General features: G+C 51.9%; 1 protein-coding gene across 1 annotated transcript in view; it reads right to left on the minus strand.

Annotated features, from left to right (window-relative positions):
- The window catches only part of Itgb5 (integrin, beta 5), a gene marked incomplete in the record, with an annotated part of 100737 nt that overhangs the window by 3788 nt on the left and 79649 nt on the right, over positions 1-17300 (minus strand). The window contains 2 exon segments of the mRNA XM_013515122.1: positions 1451-1551; positions 4940-5162. Of these exon segments, the coding sequence (XP_013370576.1) occupies positions 1451-1551; positions 4940-5162 (324 nt within the window).

Below are 17300 nucleotides of genomic sequence, written 5' to 3' on the forward strand. Positions count from 1 at the left end.
GCTCCTCCCTGAGCTGTCAGATCAGAGAGCACCTGGGATGAAGAGGACACGTGGGTGCGGGGCCGGCCCACCACGTGCCTGGACCCTGAGATGCAGGGAGCACCCCCCCAGCCCTGCTGTGGACACCGGTTGGACTTGGTGCTCCGTGTGAGAAGCCCTTTCCTCAGCTGCCTCTCCTATCGCTGCCCCATCCAGGCCCTGTCTGCACCCCACGCTTCCCTGGGAGAGGAAAGGAACGAATGGCAAAGGAAAGAAGGCAGCAACCACAGAACGACAGAAGGTTCGCGCGAAGACCTGTAATGCTCCTTGTTCAGCTGCTGCCTGACTCATGGAGCTGAGCAGAAGCGCTATGAGCAGGGAGCAGACTCATTAGCGTGGTTATCACACATGAAGGCGTGGCTTTCCTCGGAGCCCCGCATCATGAGCCTGGGAGGGGTGAGGATGTGTGGGTATTTTCGAAAGCCCAGGGGAAGAAAGGAAGGCGGCAAGTGAACTACAACATCCGCTTCCCAGGACTGGATTGGGAAGCGGTTCGTGGGGTGCAGGAAGCCAGCTTTCTTCTCTCACGACCAGAGTCTGCAAGGCTGCAGTCAGGCAGAGGGCGCCGGCCAGCAGGAGGAGCCTGAGGTGCGCTCCACTTGCTAGGCACACAGCTTTTCTTTTTTCTCCATGTTAACCATTTCAAAATACAGTTAGTTTTAGTAAATTCACAATGTTATGTAACCATCCCTATTCATTTCAGAGCATTTCCATCACTGCAAAAAGAAATCCACACACACCAGCTGGCAGTCAATCCCAAGCCTCAGCACCCGGCCACCGCCTCCGCTGTTGGAAGAGGCTTTGCCTACCTTGGACATTTCATACAACGGAACCGGACGCTCCTTTCTGCCTGTCCTCTCTCACTTAGCCTAATGTTTTACCTTGTGCAGTGTCAGTACTTCACTCCTTTACATAAATCCCATCCTGTGGATATCACACTTTTGGTTTGCCAATCAGCAGCGGATAAGCATGGGTTGTTTCCAAGGGTTTTTTTTTTTGATACGGGGAATCAAACTCAGGACCTCACGCTTGCTAGGTAGGCACTGTGCTAAATCCCTGACCAACCCTGTTTTCAAGTTTTGACTATTATAACTGATGCTGCTGTGAGCACCGTGTAACGACTTTGTGTAGACACAGGCCCAGTCTCCTGGGCATGTATGTGCCTGGGAGCGGGACTGCTGGACTGTGACAATTCTATGCCTAACTTCTGGGGGAGCTGCCACACTGATTTCCAAAGCATTTGCACCACTTTATGCTTCCTCCAGCTGTGCACGGGGGCTCCAGGCCAGTGTCCCCTGGGGGAGCCGGCAGATGTGTGAAGGAAGCCGAGGCTGTGCTTCCTAACTTGACATAAGACCACCCTCCTGCCTGTGCAGGAGGAAATGCCCAGGCATCTGCCCAGGACACTCACCAATGGAGTCTACCCACGTGATCACCTCGTCCTTGCACAGGTGGTGGCAGGTCTGGTTGTCAGGCTTTCCGGAGTGGAGCAGCAAGCACTCAACACAGTCTCTTCGGAAAAGAGGAGAACAAACATGGCTGTTAGTGCTGTGTAACGTCTGCACTTGAAATTGAGCTCTCGACAGGGAGGGTCCCCGGAGGCTCAACGGATCCATCTTCAGATCTCTGGCTTCTGCTCTGCCTGCCTGCTACTGTCCACAGGAAGCGCGAGGGTTCCTGGGGGGTACTTGTGAGTATCGGGCCGTATCTGATCTACCAGCTACCTTTCCCATTCGGACACCAGGAGCCAATTCCGACTGTTCTCTGCCAACCATCAAACACCCGCTGAGGAATCAGCTCCAAACAGGTATCTGGGGGATAAAGGTTACTCCTGCGAGCCCAGCCCAGTCACACCCGGGAGGTGCAGCACTGTTCTGCACACTGGACTCTGCAGGGCCTTCCAGGGGAGAAACCAAAGCCCGGGCCCAACTGCGCCCACAGAATCTGCTTCTCTGGGGCCAGGGGCTTCTTAGCCGACACTAGAGCACAGTGAAGGGTGTGAATTGCTGCCCCTCGGTACCTCAGGTCCAGCCCCTCTCCCTCCTAGATAGAGCCCAGCTGGCAGGACCCCAAGGGCCCCAGTGGCCACTTCCCTGGCCATCAGTCTGCCTGACAGTTTAGTCCAGGCTCAGAAACACATTTTATAATGAGGGTGAGCGCCCCCGGGGGAGAGCCCCAGCGCCACATTAGGGCGCAGAAGCTGGATGCACGGGGATAGCTCTGGGTCTCTATGGCTGCACGTGGCCCTGGAGAGGGTGACCTCGGCTACACAGGGACAGCCGCCCCCCTCACCCCACAGGCTGGCCAGACCAGTGGGGCTGTATCTGGAGAGGCGAATGGCAATGTGAGCGTGCACCGTGTGTCCCTCAGCATCACCTGGCTTTGACTCCATGGGGTTAAGAGGCCGGTTACCAAAGCACTTCTGAGGCAGGCGCCGTGGACCACCAGAATGGGTGGCGGCATGGACGATTTCAGTCCCCTTACTGTACAGAGGACACACAGAAGGCCCATTCCGTTGATGGCCCAGCTGTCCTGCCTCCCCTGCCTTCATCAGGAAAGGACGGGCAGATCAGGTACAGAAAGGGGGGAGTCCTCTAAGAGGTACTACTGATATGCTCAGGAATTCAACTTTACCGGACTGGCCCCAAACCCCACTCTCTGGGGCTGACTTCATGGAAGCATCATGGGGTTGGAAGTGGGCTGGGAAGGCCTGCATTTCCTCTGACAGTTGGGCCCCAGAGGCAGGCAGGGAGGGAGGCTGGGCTGGGGCCACGAAGCGTGGCTCTGCCCTGATCATTCATGCCCACCCGTGGCTCCTCTGCCAGCCTCCTGTATCAGCACACGGCACACAGCGTGGCTGCTTCCAGGTGGCCTAAGATCCACAGGACGCTGCCTGCTGGGGGGAAACTCCAGTTCCAGGCCACTTTCTGGGAGCAGCCCTAGCTATCCACAGGGATATATGAGCCTAGTGCATATGCTTCCTTGCCGACTGAAACGTGTGATATATTGCAGCTATGTAATAAAGTAACTCTGGCCTTTTCAAAAAAAAAAAAAAAAAAAACAGCCCCTGAGAGACTTTCTCAGAGCCTGCTAACTGAGATCAGCTGGGCCAAGCGTGAACTCTGCCAGTGTGAAGGGGTGTGTGATTAGTTCTAGAAAGCACTGATTGCCCTGCAACCCCAGGAGAAAAAGGATGTAGCAGATTCGAAACCTTATGGCTCTCAGTAAAGCAGCAACTGGGAAAATGGCCTGATACAAATCACTATCAAAAGGACTTTGTTAAAGAAAAATTTTTTCCTATGAGGCTGTGAAAGACAGAGGGTCAGTGTGGTCCAGAGACAAGAAGGGACGAGGATGTTCGCCGCGGCCTCTCCTTGCCCTCTTCTCCTCTGATAGTGCGCAGTGCGTAATAAATTATGAGTCAGTGTCTTCTAGGAAAAAAACGCTTTACACATTTAAAGTGGGGGCTGTTCTCAGAGGTCTTTTAACAGACCGGAAGCTGACCCTACAGGGCCCTGCTGCGCCTTCAGAGAAAAAGAGGCCCCTGCCCCTTTCACTCATTCCGTGTGCGTTGTCCAGCTTGGCCTCCACTCCCCAGAGCCCTGAGTCCTCAGGACCGGCAGCAAGACTCTCCAGGGTTCTGCTGGGGAGAGCTGGGGGCCCTCCCTCAGGCACAGTGTGCTGGCAATGCCTAGGATTCCGGCTCACCGGAGCACAGCTACCTGAGTCTGCGCCCAGGACCCCGGCTCTTCCCCAAGCCATTTCTACCTGGGCCTCTGCTACTCCTCTGCCCCGCAGGCTCCAGGCTCTTCTCCCTCACTCTTCCCACACCTCCATTTAAACAAGACAGAGCCTGCTCCTGCCTATTTTGTCTCTCCATGGGCAGCCAGTTTCAATTACCCCCCGCCTGGACGGTCTGGGGCAGAGCCAACCCACGCTTCTGCCCCAGGACGCTTCCGAGCGTGAGCTGACCAGCAGCGGCTGTGGGCTCAGACAGCACAAACTCATCTCATTGTTGGCGGGGGCCAGACGTTTGGAAGGGAAACCTGCCAAAAGGAAAGCGCAGTGTTCCCCAGCCAGAAAGAAACAGTCTATACGATGGCTTCTGATTGGCTGTGCCCCCGGTTCCCTCTCGCCCTTGCACTGAGGATGACACAGGTGCTTTACTAGCAGATTTCTAAGCGAATGTCACCCCTGCTGTCCAGGCAGCATCGTGCCCTACTTCCGAGACTCACCCTCCCTCGCTTTCTGGGAGTGTGCAGGCAGAGCCGCAGGGAGGCCGGCACTGCCGTGAGAGCTGGAGTGGGTCAGTGGCAGCCAGCCGGGTCCAGACAATCTCTGCATTCAGTGGCCACGCAAAGCCGGCGCTCCATTATCAGCATAAATGGAGCAGAAAATCCAAGAGCCTCTGTGCTTGCTTCTGGTGGGCCTTATCTGGGTCAGGTGCCTTTCCATCCCATTTACCTTCTGATGATGTTTTGTTTAAAGCAGCAGTTCCCATACGAGGGTTCTATGAAACACTGTTCAGGAGATGTTAACGGGGAAGATCAAATTCATCTGAAAAAAGGTGCACACCGCATTCCCATTTGAAAATGCACAATAGTGCACTCATGGCTCAGAGAAGGCACTGCGCTTGGTACCAACACCAGTTTAATTTCACTTAACTCAGTAATCCTGTAGCTTCAACTCATTTAGGAATAGAATAGCGGTCTTGTTTTTGTGGTCTATTTTTTGTTCTCTTACAAAATCCCCATGGAACCAGCATTCAAAGCTGCTATTTTGGGTTAGTAAAAGCCAGGCTGAGGGGTAGAAGGCCAGGTGGTGGGGAGGCGAGGCTGTCCAGGTGGGGCTGCCTGGCCGGGCGACAGGCCAGGTTGAGGACAGCAGGTGGGGACGTTACCTCTTGGTGCTGCAAGCATCCGGGCAAGTTGGACACTTCTCACAGGTCTCCCCAAAGGCTCCAGGCTCTGTGCACTGGCACTGCCCACAGGTACAGTGTCCACGGTCGCTGCAGATCTGCCCATCCTTGGCCCGGCATGTACTGATGTCTGTTGAGCAGTTACAGTTATCCCCAATGTAACCTGCATGGCACTTGCATTCTCCACAGTGACATTCTCCATGGCCTGTAAGAGTACACACATGTCAGGGCCTGCTGGGCTTCATACATGAACACACAACTGCCCAGTGCCATGTGCAACAGAGGGGACCCAACAGGGAAGGGGACTCTGACTCCGCCCCAGCCTGTCTGGCAGGGAGAAATGAGTGTGGCCTAGTGGGGTCTGGGCTGGTGCTCCAAGTTGCTCTAGAGTGTGGCCACCAGGTGCCATAGGACCAGGGCCTAGGAAAGTTCCTGACTCAGTTGTTACACCTCCACTGGTCCTCAAATACGGTCCCACCCTAATCTCCAAAACCCGCGGCTAGGGGCTGGGAATTTAGTGCAGCGGCACAGCACCTGCCTCGCAAGCATGAGGGCGTGAGTTCAATTCCCGGTACCGGAAAAAAAAAACAAACAAAAAAAAGACAAAACCTGTGGCTGTTACAAGGCAAAACTTTGCAGATGAATGAAGGTAAAGATTCTGAGAGTAGAGGGTCGCAAGGTTCTTACAAGAGGAAAAGAGGGAGGGACCTTTGACCACAGCGGCTGAGGAACAACAGGAGCTGGATGCTTTGCTGTTGGTTTCAAAGATGGAGTACGAAGCCATGAGCCAAGGCATGCAAGGAATGCAGCTCTAGGAGCTGGAAAAACATGCAGCACATTCTCCCAGGAGCCTAGGAGGGAGTGTGGCCTGTAGACACTTTGATTTAAACCCAGGGAAAATGAATTTAGACTTCTGACCTCCAGAACCATGACAGAGTAAATCCATGTTGCTTTCTGTCACTAAATGTGTGGTAATCTGTTACAGCCACAATCCAAAACTCGCATAGCTATCCTCCCTCTGCCCTAGTGAGATGCTGGCTTCTCGCTCGGGCCTTGTGATCCTGCAGTCCAGAGCAGGATGGAGGAGCAGATGTCAGAGCAACACAGGACAGGAGTACACTGTGAGGGCTGGAATACAGTGCTACACACCACTCTTAATTCTAAAAAGTCTCCTTTGTGCTATTTCTGCAGCATGTCTTCCTTCCTCATGCCATTTTGCTAAGGTTGCTATCACTGGTAAAACCAAGAGTTGAATTTACTGAGCAACCCACAAGTTAGTGAAGACTGCAGAGGCAGGGTGAGCAACTGTGGGGACAGGGGCCTGTGCGTATCCCTCCACCTCTAAGTCACTCCTGGTATTGGCTGCCAGCCCCTCCCTGTGACCCACCATACAGGGGAGGACCTCGTTCCACAACCTCTTCTCTGGCCACTTAGCTTCCTGGCCCTGCTTCCCTGGCTCCAGGTGCCTGTGACCTGCAGCGGGCAGGGTGACCATCCGGGCCGCCTGGTCTCTGAACCTCCCTTGTAGCAGCCTCCCCACCTGCCCAGGTGGCCCTGGCCCCAGCACATTTCACAGGCCGCACTGAGGCAGATGGTGAGGCCTCCGGCAAGAGAAGAGAGGCAGTCAGGCCAGAAGCAGGCTGAGGAACACAGCTCAGACTGTGCAGAGCTGGCATGGGACTGGAGGCGGTAGAAAAGTGCAGAGCTCTAGCTGCTCAAGGGTCACAGAGGGTGGATGGGGAGGGGGGCAGCACAAAGTTGCAGACTTGTGCCCTGGACTGAGGACGACCCTGCCCTCTCTACCAGTGTGTGACCAGCACAAGTTTGGGGCCTGGACAGCAGAAACCCCCATAGGAAGTGTTCACAGATCAAATGAATCCAATGAACACAGCTCCAACTCCCCAATCTCAGGGCCACCTTGGTCAAGTGCCTGGTTTCAATTAAACTGCCTCACTGCCAGGGGCAATTTCCCTCTAACATTTTATTACGGAAGTTTCCAAACCTGTGGCAAAGTTCAAAGGCTCATGCAGCGAGCTTCTACATAGACACTGCCCAGACCCACTGAAAGTGGATGCTACGAGTAGCCCTATCACGTGTTTGTCCGTCCGTCCGTCCGTCCATCCATCCATCTGAAATCTGAAATGCATTTCAAAGTGAATTTCAGACACTGGTCCACTTCAGAGATAAGTTTTTAATCTGGCTCTAGTGCTCTCAAGGGCTTGTATATTACATCACCTCACAATGTAAAAGTAGATGAAGTAAAAGGTGAGTTTAGTGGGGTTTTTGGCAGTGCTAGGGTTGGAACCCAGGGCCTGATATATTCCAGGTAAGTGCCCTACAACTGAGGCCCACCCCAGGTCCTCAGTATTTACGGCACACAGGACAGGTTGGAGGGGCTGTTTTGCCTGAGATGGCACTGTTTTCTTTCCAACTCTGCTTTTGGTAGCAATATAAAAGTATCCAAATAAAATTTAACACAATATCGCACTACAGCAAAGATTTGGAGTGCAGGCAGCATGTTACTCCATTCAAGAGTTTCGGTGTGGGGTGAAGGGCATGGGTGGAGGGGAGGACTTGATACCGTGACCAACCATCAGCACCAACAGGGCTGCTCACCACAGACGAAGGCACGCTGGGTAGAGGTGCCTGTGACACTGCTTCACTGTGGCTCACACCATTGGTAGATGCTGCGGGCATATCCAACCCAGTGCAGGCCCCAGAGCTCCAAAACCCAGACCAGCGTCAATGAAGATCATTTTAGGTTGACTACATCACAGCTCGAGGGTTCAGAGGATAGGAAACAGGAGTAAAAGTCAGGGGAGAGGGGAGCTGGAGATTTGCCAGAAGTCACAAGATTTGTAGAGAAACAGAACCCACCACGCTTCCTGCAGTGAGGATGCCGGAAGAGCCGGAACGTGGGGAGAGGCTGTGGCTTCGGACAGAGCAGGAACGGCCTGCCCACTCTGGAGGCCAACAAACAAGCGTAACTAAAGGGCTGTGCAACGCTGGGAAATCCTCATCCCTGGGCCGCTTGGTGGCTAATGCTTGCTGACTCCAAAGCAAGTCAAACTTAGGAAGGAAGTCTGAGCTCCACACCGGGTGAAACTGCTGAAGCAGCCGAACTCCTGACCTAATGACATGCCGAACTGTTCTAGCTGGGTTAGTATCAGGCAGCTGAGGGGATGCCTGGCATGCACGAGGCCAGCAAAGCATGTGCATGCATGCACACATGCACACCCCTACCCCTAAAACTTAAAGTTAGCAGGGCAAAGATGAGACACACATCATGCGGCCTCCTTCACTCATACTTGAGCGACAGTATCATCTGATAATGGAGTTCTTCTCCAGGGAGCTGGGGCTTGGCCTCAGAACCCTCCTTCTGAGGACCACCCAGCGCTGCAAGTCATCCTCCCAGCTGGTGGGAGCTGGTACAGAGGACAACTACTTGCCACGCTGGTTTAAAAGTCTCCCTTAGAAAGTGTAACCTATATGGAGTGTCAAAAACTAGACAGGCCTGGCCACACTTCATGTGGATCCTATGTCTCAGGTCCTGCAGCTGGGCCTCAGCCTGTGTACTGATTATTCCCCACATCTTCTGTGCAGCCCTGGCTTCCCCTAACACGGGTACAAACACATGTCATCAAAGTGATCAGGGTCCTTTGGTCCTGTTCCCAGGATAAATAACCTGTCAGTGACCAGTCATGCAATAGACAATGCCCAGAGGACTTTAGTTAGTCCCTCTCATCAAACCCAGGCTAGCCCGTAGTGCGACCAGGGTAGAGTGGAATTTAATAATGTTCACTTCACTGAGCACACACACAAGTCTTTCCCTTGCACACAGATAGGGATACTGAGGGGGTCATGCAAAAGCACCGCATACGCTGTGAACTGCTACGTGCGTGTTATTAGCACCAATACCTTTGTTAGAGTGATTGGTGGCTAAATGGACAGGAAGTTTAAATGTGCCTATTATACAGAACTTCAACTCTACAGAATTCAACAGCTTTCCATCAGCAAAGCAGTGCTTGTGTGGGCCAACGACCAAGCCTCTTTGCCTCCTTTTATGAAACGGAATGCTGGGAGACGGGGCCAGGAGCCTGGAAGCCCATGGAGGTGTGAGGAAGTTCAGCATCAAAGCTTCTCAGAGGTCAGGAAGGGCAGACCCGCGCAAGGCTGGTGGCCTCACACGCTGGTGGAGGGGTGGCCATGAGTGGTGAGGGGACCCGGTACGTGGCCACAGTGACAGTGCTGGACGCAGCTCCCACCAGCACCCAGGCACGCAGGAACAAGGGGGCTATGAGGCAGGAGTGCGGGATTTGCAGGTGGGATATGCTGCGCATCCTTCCCATGAACGATTCTGGAGTTCTGGCAGAAAGGGAGTTGAAGGGAATGGCAAACTCTGAAGAGAGGGCAGCAGAGGACAGTGCGAGAGGACAGGCAGAGATGAGATGTGAGGGCCGAGGGGAGGAGCTCAGAGGGACGATCAGCTTGTGAAAACCTGAGAGGGTGGGCGGGATCAGATCCTCCCCCACTGTTCACTGTGCAGCCTTTGGCAAGTCCCTAAACCTCTCCGATGATCACCCTCTCTCTCTCTGAGACAGGGTCTTGCTATGTAGTTCAAGCTGACCATAAACTCACTATGTAGTTCAGGCTGACCTTGAACTACAAGGGTGATCCTCCTGTCTCAGCCTCTTGAGTGCTGGGATTACAAGGACCCAGCTTACCCTCTCTCTTGCCCATGAAGATGATGCTTTCTTTGAGGCAATATTGACAGAAATATCAGTGCTATTACAAACAAAGCTTCTAATGTGGTCTCTGGCCCATGGGGCACCCAGGGAGTGAAGGCTAACACTGCTGCCAATGTGATTGAAGTGAGCAATGGAGCAATCCGAGACAGCCATCCTAAGGGAGAGGGGCGGAGCTTACTCGGGGTGGGAGGGTACCAGGGCTTCAGGGAACACAGGGCGACCAATGGACTGGCACCATCTCAGAGGAGGGGAGGGAAGCAAAGGACTGGCGACCTCTAAGGGACCAGAAGGCCCTTCCGGGTATGGAGGAGCCCCAGCCTCCCCAGGGTTCCCAGGGGCCCCCAGTTCCTGGACAAGCAGGTGGTGGCATTTCTGCAAGGGCTGGGGATGAAGAGGAGCACAGAATACAGCTGTGAGGCGCAGAGCTGGGGACGCGATGAAACTTGCAGATCTGCGGCCAGCAGCAGAGTGCACGGGGCAGCGCATGGATTCCCCAGCCAGATGGCCTGGGCTGCCTGGGGCTGCTGATGACCAGTAGGGCCTGAGGTCAAAGCACTCTGTCGTTGGTCCTCCCTCCCTCACAGAAGTGCCTCCCTTAGAGGATGGCTATGTGAATTAGGTCAGTGCGAATAAAGCACTTAGAACCGTACTTGGTGCTAAGTAAGCACTCAGTAAACGTTAGTGGTCCTCAGGGCGCTGTTAGTGCCATGCAGCTGAGCCCTGTCCTCACAGTGCTGTCTCCCACTCTCCCCACACCGTCTCCACCCTCACGTGCACATACACGGGCACCCCCTACCATTTCTCATTCTGCCTCTCCCTGGCACCCCCATGGGTGTCCATCCCCTCTCCTCACAGCCTCGACAGTGCCCTCCCCTCCCCTCTCCTGCCCCATCTTCCTCTCCCATAGCGCTCGCCTGCCTCATGATCCTGCCTTCTCCCTTCTCAGAACAGGCAGCCATGTAAACAGGAAGTGGTCAAAGAAATAGAAAGGGGGTGTGCTCGAGGCCTTGACTCATCTGGGGTGATTTTCCTGCCACCCCAAATCAGATCTCACACGTGTCCTAGACATCTCTGGGGAATTCTTCGACAGCTGTCACAGAGAAGTGGAAACCAATGCAAAGCTTTGTGTGCTTCCGGTCACTGCATCTATGCGACTCCAAGGCCCTGCCATGTCCTGAGCCAACACCCACAGCCCTGCCCTCTGCGCTGTGGAAAGGAAGGCGTGGTAGGACTCACCACACCAACAGACTACGGCTCTCAGGCCGGGCTGCCTAGTTCCATGCACAGTGTGGGAGCCAGAGGTGGGCTGAACTGTGACCATGTATCCCTAGGCTTCCAAGGGGACAGCTTCTGCCTGGGCTTTGAACAGGAAGGGGAAATCCCTGCTGAGTTGCTATTTTCAGTTTGCTGTTGAGGAGCTGGCTAGAGTTACGTAACAGACATTCCAGTCCTCCCGTGTCCCTGTCTGGCCCCGCTGCCCGGCGTGCTCAGGGGGATCTCCGGTTCCAGTTTCCATGGGACTGTGCCTATCTCACAAGTTAGCCTTCTCCTCTATACACAGGCCTTGGTCCCAGAAAATGCAAACAGAGATTTCTGCGATGCACAGGACTCTCTTAGTTCCCTCACAAGAATTTCTATAGCAATGAACTCAACCTCCAGGAGGAGGGCAACTTGCTCTTGCAGTTTTATTCTTCTCTTCATGGATTTCCTGTGCCAGTGAAAACAGAATTACCTTGGTGCAGGGAAGTCACCAACAGGAGCATTTGCCGGCCAGTGGTGGTTCTGCCCACAAGGAGAGCACAGCACTCCCTCACTTAAACCAACCCCAGGCTCTTCAGTGAGTCATCCCTGCTCAGACCCCTCTCCCGTCCTCTCCAGCACTCTGCTCTGGAGCTCTGAGGACCCCTTCACTGGGGAGAACATTCTGCATGTTCTCCATGGGTGTCCATCCCCTCTCCTGTACAGCTGCTGTACAGTTTCATCCACCTCTTACTGGCTCTGGGCAGCAGACCAGAGTCCTCACTGCAAGAGGAGTAAGGTGGTACCTCATCAATATATGGTCAACAGAGAAACTCGTGCACATGTTCCCTTCCTTCAGGGACTTCTCGTTTCACTTAGGCATCAAGCTATTAGAAGTCTGGTCATAACTGTAGGACACTATGGAAACTTTACAATAGGCTGGGGCTATAGCTTGGATCTGGAATGTCCCCAAAGGCCCTGAGTTGAAGACTTGGTCCCCAGCCTGTGGTGCTACTGGGAGGTAGTGGAGGTTTCAGGAAGTGCGGCTCTGAGGAAGTGAGGTCATGGTAGCATGGCCTTGAAGGGATATTGGGACCCCTTCCCACCTCTTCTGTCTCTTTGCTTCTTGGCTGCCATGAGGCAAGCAGCTGTGCTTTACCATGTACTCCCTACCATGATGTCCTGCCTCACCACAGGGCCAAAGACCAAAGTGTGGACTGAACCTCCTGAAACCATGAGCCAAAACTAATTGTTTTTCCTCTTCAGTTGATCTTTTCAAGTATCTTGTGATAGCAACTGAAAGCTGACTAATGCACCCAGGCACTGTTCTAAACATTTCCCACAGAACATGTCAGTTCTCCCAATGATCCTGTAATAGTGGGTACAGTTATTGCCCTATTTTCAGAGATATGGAAATGAGGCCCACAGGCCAAGTGTATTTTCCAAAGTCAGGCAAGTGGCAGGGCTTGATGTGAACCACATATATAACTCAGAAGTAATTATACTGACTACTATATAGTACCTCCTCTCCAGTGCGGTCCAGTTAGCATTAGGTGATACAAAGGTAAAACAACACACAGGATAAATGCTTAAGGTGACGCAGGCTGCGGTATAGAAAACTATGTGTAGTGGCTCCATCTATAAGCTTTTCATCAGAGGTCACTAAGTCACTCTGGACCTTCCTTTTCTTCTATAGTAAGTAAAAGCCTAGATGAAATGTGATTTTTGAGATATTTCAAATTCTTCACAGATGTCCAAGAAACCTAAGGGCTTCAGGGTCTTCGAGGAAAAGAGGATTACGGGTTCTCTTCCCTCTGTGGGAGGCCTGGTTATGGTCACGCAGAAATCAAAGGCTTGCACCCTCCACTGTTCTGCCTCATTGTTCCAGTTTCTCTAGCACGAGGCTCTTTAGAGATGAAAACGATGCTTCCTTAGTCGGAGGGCCAGCTGCTCTGCTGGCCTTGGCTTACGGTCAGCGACCCAGCCCTAGCAGTCAGTCAACTAACACTGTTCCCAACCAGCAAGGCCTGGATGAGGTCCTCACTCTTAGCCTTTCATTGGCTGGATCTCCATTTGGATTCTGAATCTGAGCAGCAAGGTATGTCCACTAGAAAAACACACAGTGACCTTGCTTCCGGTTAAGTTTCTCCAAACCTCAGCATCACTTTCTGAGATGACACCACTGGCTAGAAAGCTAAGGCTCCACTGCCAAGGGCACCAGAGCTCTCAGAAGAGAGCTTTGCCCGCCTAATCCCGGCCCCCGATTTCTCCCTGCTGATGGCCAGCGTCCACAGCCTTCTAATTGCTGCTGCATTCTATGTGAGGGCTGCCAGGAAAGGACTTGGCCTTTGCCCAGCTCTATCAGTCACAGGAGATTAAGGCACGGCAGGGAAGGTGGAAAATCACAGGTCCCAATGAACTCACCTTTCAGAGAAGTCTGAAAACTGCTGAGTGAAATGAACCATCATCCTCATCTAAGCCCAAGAGCGCTGACTCAGAACGGAAAACAGAAGGCAACGGCCAAAAGACACAGAGGTACCCCGTCCGCGCCTTGGGTTTGGCGTAATCTGCCCAACCTGACCGGCAGGCTCTTCTGGGGAAAGCAACCACCTCTGGGGTGTGACCTCACCACCCTCTTGGTACTGCCGCAAGATGAGAGCGTGGCTATTTTCGAACTGGAAAACTATTATGTTGTAGCTGGTGAACAGTCGCCCAGTTCCACCCCACGCTGGCTGCTGAGACTGTGCAGCACTGTCAGTGGGCAGCACCGGTGTGAATGTCACATGTATCGGCCACTCTCGAGCTTGGCTGCAGGAGCCCCACCGAGCCAAGAGAGGGCAGGGAGGCAGCTGTCTCCCGGAGTCCAGGAGGGAGAGTCTTGGGTCAAGGCTTTAGGCCAAGAGGCCAGCCTGCCAAGTCACAGCCGCCCCACGCAGACCAGTAGCAACACATTCATCTCCCTATAGGGCAAAACAATGAGCTTGTGGGCGGCCAGAGCATTTTACCATTTGCCTAGGCTAATAAAGGTTCATTTAAGGGAAGTGGCTCCGCATACTCAAAATAGCCAGATGCCCACTGACTATTACGGGCCTTTACAACAATGGTCCTACAGCAACAGGTGTCTCAGCCGGTGCCTTCTGGCCTGCGTGAGTGCTTCAGCCCTGGTCTGCTGCATCTGGAAGGTCCTACATAACTCACGGAAACTTGCTTAGGAAAACAGACAAAACGTGTCCAAAAATTTCATGGAGAAAGATTAATGAGATAAGACTTGGAAAATGTGGGACAACTGCTAGGTTGGTGGCAGTAGGGGCAGAACTGGTAATTCAGAGGTTTGGGATAGTGTCAAGCTAATCAAAATAAGTAAACATAAGTAGAAACAGGCTATTTATTTGCAGAAGGCAGTGAGAGGTTCTTCTGTTCCGAGCCTATAATCAGGAGTCACAGGAGCATGTCAGGCATGTGCTTGTAGTCCCTGCTACTTGAGAAGCTGAGGACTGCCTGAGTCCAGGAGCTCAAGGCCAGGCTGGGCAATACTGCAAGAGCTGTCTCAAGATGGGAAAAGAAACTCACAAGAAACCTTAATCCAGGAGCTGGGCCTCAGTTTCCCCAAATGCAAGCAGGTGAAGCAGGAAATACATAGTTGGCCCACTGTGTGTGACTAGCACTATTCAGAAAGGCAAGTGATACAACAAAGTCCTGTCTAGTGCTTGTTCATAATAAGAGCAACATACTAATAAATTAGCCTGTTTCCAGGGAAACAATATAGTAAAAGTGCTCAATATAGTAAGAAGTACATTAGAATAAGTTCTACTTGCAGTATCATAACACCTGCCCGTTGCCAAAGGCCAACTTTGTGATGTCAAATAACACACGCACCCAAGGAGCATGGGTGTGTTGATGAACTGGTGGTGGTGGGGGATCAGATAGGGTCACCAGGCAACAGTAAGAGCTCTTGGGAAGAGGAAGAACTTGCAACAGATTGGCTCAGACCAACAGAACATTTAGATCTGGGCAGAGCATTAGGGTCACTGTTGAGAGGCAAGGACTGTCACCCCGAGGAAACAGGGCTCCCTCTTACCCCATTCCACAGAGGCACTGGACAGCTGAGGCCAATAATCAACTGTGTGGGAGCATCCAACATCAAGACCAAACTGAAAGCGCTGCTTCAACTCCTGAGACATAGAAAAGGAGCCCTAACAGTAAATGGTTTAGCCACCAGAGGTCTCTCATAGTTTTACATTAAGAGTGGAAAATGTTCTAACAATGTCATCCTGTAATGTCAAGAAGCTAATACCCCTGAAGCCTACATGGCCAGGGACTTATCTCTGTCATTCTTGTGGTCTTCCCAGGATTCTCCTTTGCTTTTTACGTTTTATTGTATCCTTCACAAGCTAAACTCCATGACCTCAGGATGACTCAGGCTGAAGTTCAAAGGCACACGCAACCCCCACCACAAATTCTCCTGTTTGTATAGTTCCCTTTCTAAATAGAGACAAGAGAATGGTGAAGGAAGAACCAATGCTTAGATTGTTCCCTTTTCAGAATCACTTCAGAAGTTTCTGGAAGCAGGACTTGAGCAGTGAGAAAACTCCAATACCAAAGCCAAGCCCTTTCAGGATCTCTCAAAAGGCCGGATGGTTAAACCTGAAGTTTAAAATGAGCCGTATCCCCATTCTGTATCCCAGAAAGTTTCCAAGAAGTGGTGGAAAATTCCAGGGGCAACAGGAATTTAAAAATTAGTTCAGTGCTGCCAGCCCTGGCACACAGTGAAACACTTGGCATTTAAGGATAATACTCAGTGAATTCTTGTTGAATGGAATGAACGCATCAACCTGCCTAAAACAGAACAGTCCTGAGGGAGAGGTCACTGCTGTATATCCTTAGCTGCATTGTCTAAGATCAGACACTGTTAAGCTCTGGTTTCCCAAAGAACTCGATAAGCACAAGCTATAAGAGGCTATCTGACCTTAGACACAGGTAGCCTGGTTCACCTGGTTCATTTGTCCAAACCAAAAAACGCACTATTTCTCTATGTGATCAAACCCTACATCTTGGCAATGTTGTGCTTCTTAAATGAACTGACTGATACCTAGAAAGAAATGGAATCCTTACAGAATTTTTGACCACATGATGCTTGTGAGAACTTTCTGAAAGCAACCTGTTTTGAAGTCCTGGATGTTTCTAATGCTCACTTCCATGGAAGAAAAAAATTCTTCCACCCTGGACAAGGCCAGAGAGTAAAATGTATTCAGTGTCATAGGTGATGAAGAACCAGGTAAGGAGCTTTACACACATTGTCCTATTCAAGCCTTACAACAGCCCTGTGGGATAGGCTTTTTCTCTTTATTTGACGGATAAGAAAAGTGGGGCTCAGAGAGGTTAAATGAAGACCCAAGGTCACACAGAGAGAAGAGCAGAGCCAGAGCAGAATCCAAGTGTGTCTGTCTTCAAAGCCATTTCTCTCCACTGTACGATGATGCCACCCAAGACTCTGGCAGTGCCCCTAGGGAGAGGACAAGGAGATACAGCTCTGTGCTGGTTAATATTGTGGCTTCCGGCAGTGTTGCCTGTGTCAACATGACAATCGTGAGGAGCATGCACTGTTCCCAGTCACCCAGCTAAGTGGTAGCTGCAGAACTATCTTCACTAACTATGGGTTTACCATCCTTCTAGTCATAGTTATTGAAGAGTCTAGCCATGGATTCTATTCTCAGAGCCACCATAATCTGCATACTCCAAAATGGCATGTGCATGATGAGGATTTATACAATACCAGGTGATGAAGGAAATAGCTATGTGGGTAACTAATGCCCTGCCTGAGGGACTCCTCAGAGGAACAGTATCCTTTTTCTGGAAGATACTGTATTTATGTATTTATCTCTGCCCCTTTGCACATTGTCCCTTCACCTGGCTCAGCCTGGGCAACATAGTAAGACCTAGTCTCCAAATGTTAAAAAAGACCTGGAGTAGAACACTTGCCTACCATGCATGAGGTTCAATTCCAAGGACTGAAAACAAAAAGACACATGTGCAGCCAGCTGGCTCTCACGGAGGCTTCTATAAAGCGTGGTCTCACTGCCTCCACACTGGTCTCTCCCACGCCACCCACCCCAGCCACTCTGCAGTGTGAATCTGAGCACTCACCAGCTTAAAACTGTCCCATGCTGCCTATTGCCCTTCTCAGTAGAAAATGATCTGCCCCTGAAGGTTCTTCTTGGAAGCCTTATGTAATCCCTGTCAATCGAGAAGTACTTTGAATTGTATCTGGATAGTGTTGCCATGGGAGGTTTTTCATTTGGTGAGAATCAAGAAGCCTTCCAGAAAAAGGCCTTTGTCTCAAGAGCACCCTTAACTGC

Source organism: Chinchilla lanigera, unplaced genomic scaffold, assembly GCF_000276665.1.
Source record: "Chinchilla lanigera isolate Chin_1 unplaced genomic scaffold, ChiLan1.0 scaffold00026, whole genome shotgun sequence".
Taxonomy (NCBI): Eukaryota; Metazoa; Chordata; class Mammalia; order Rodentia; family Chinchillidae; genus Chinchilla; species Chinchilla lanigera.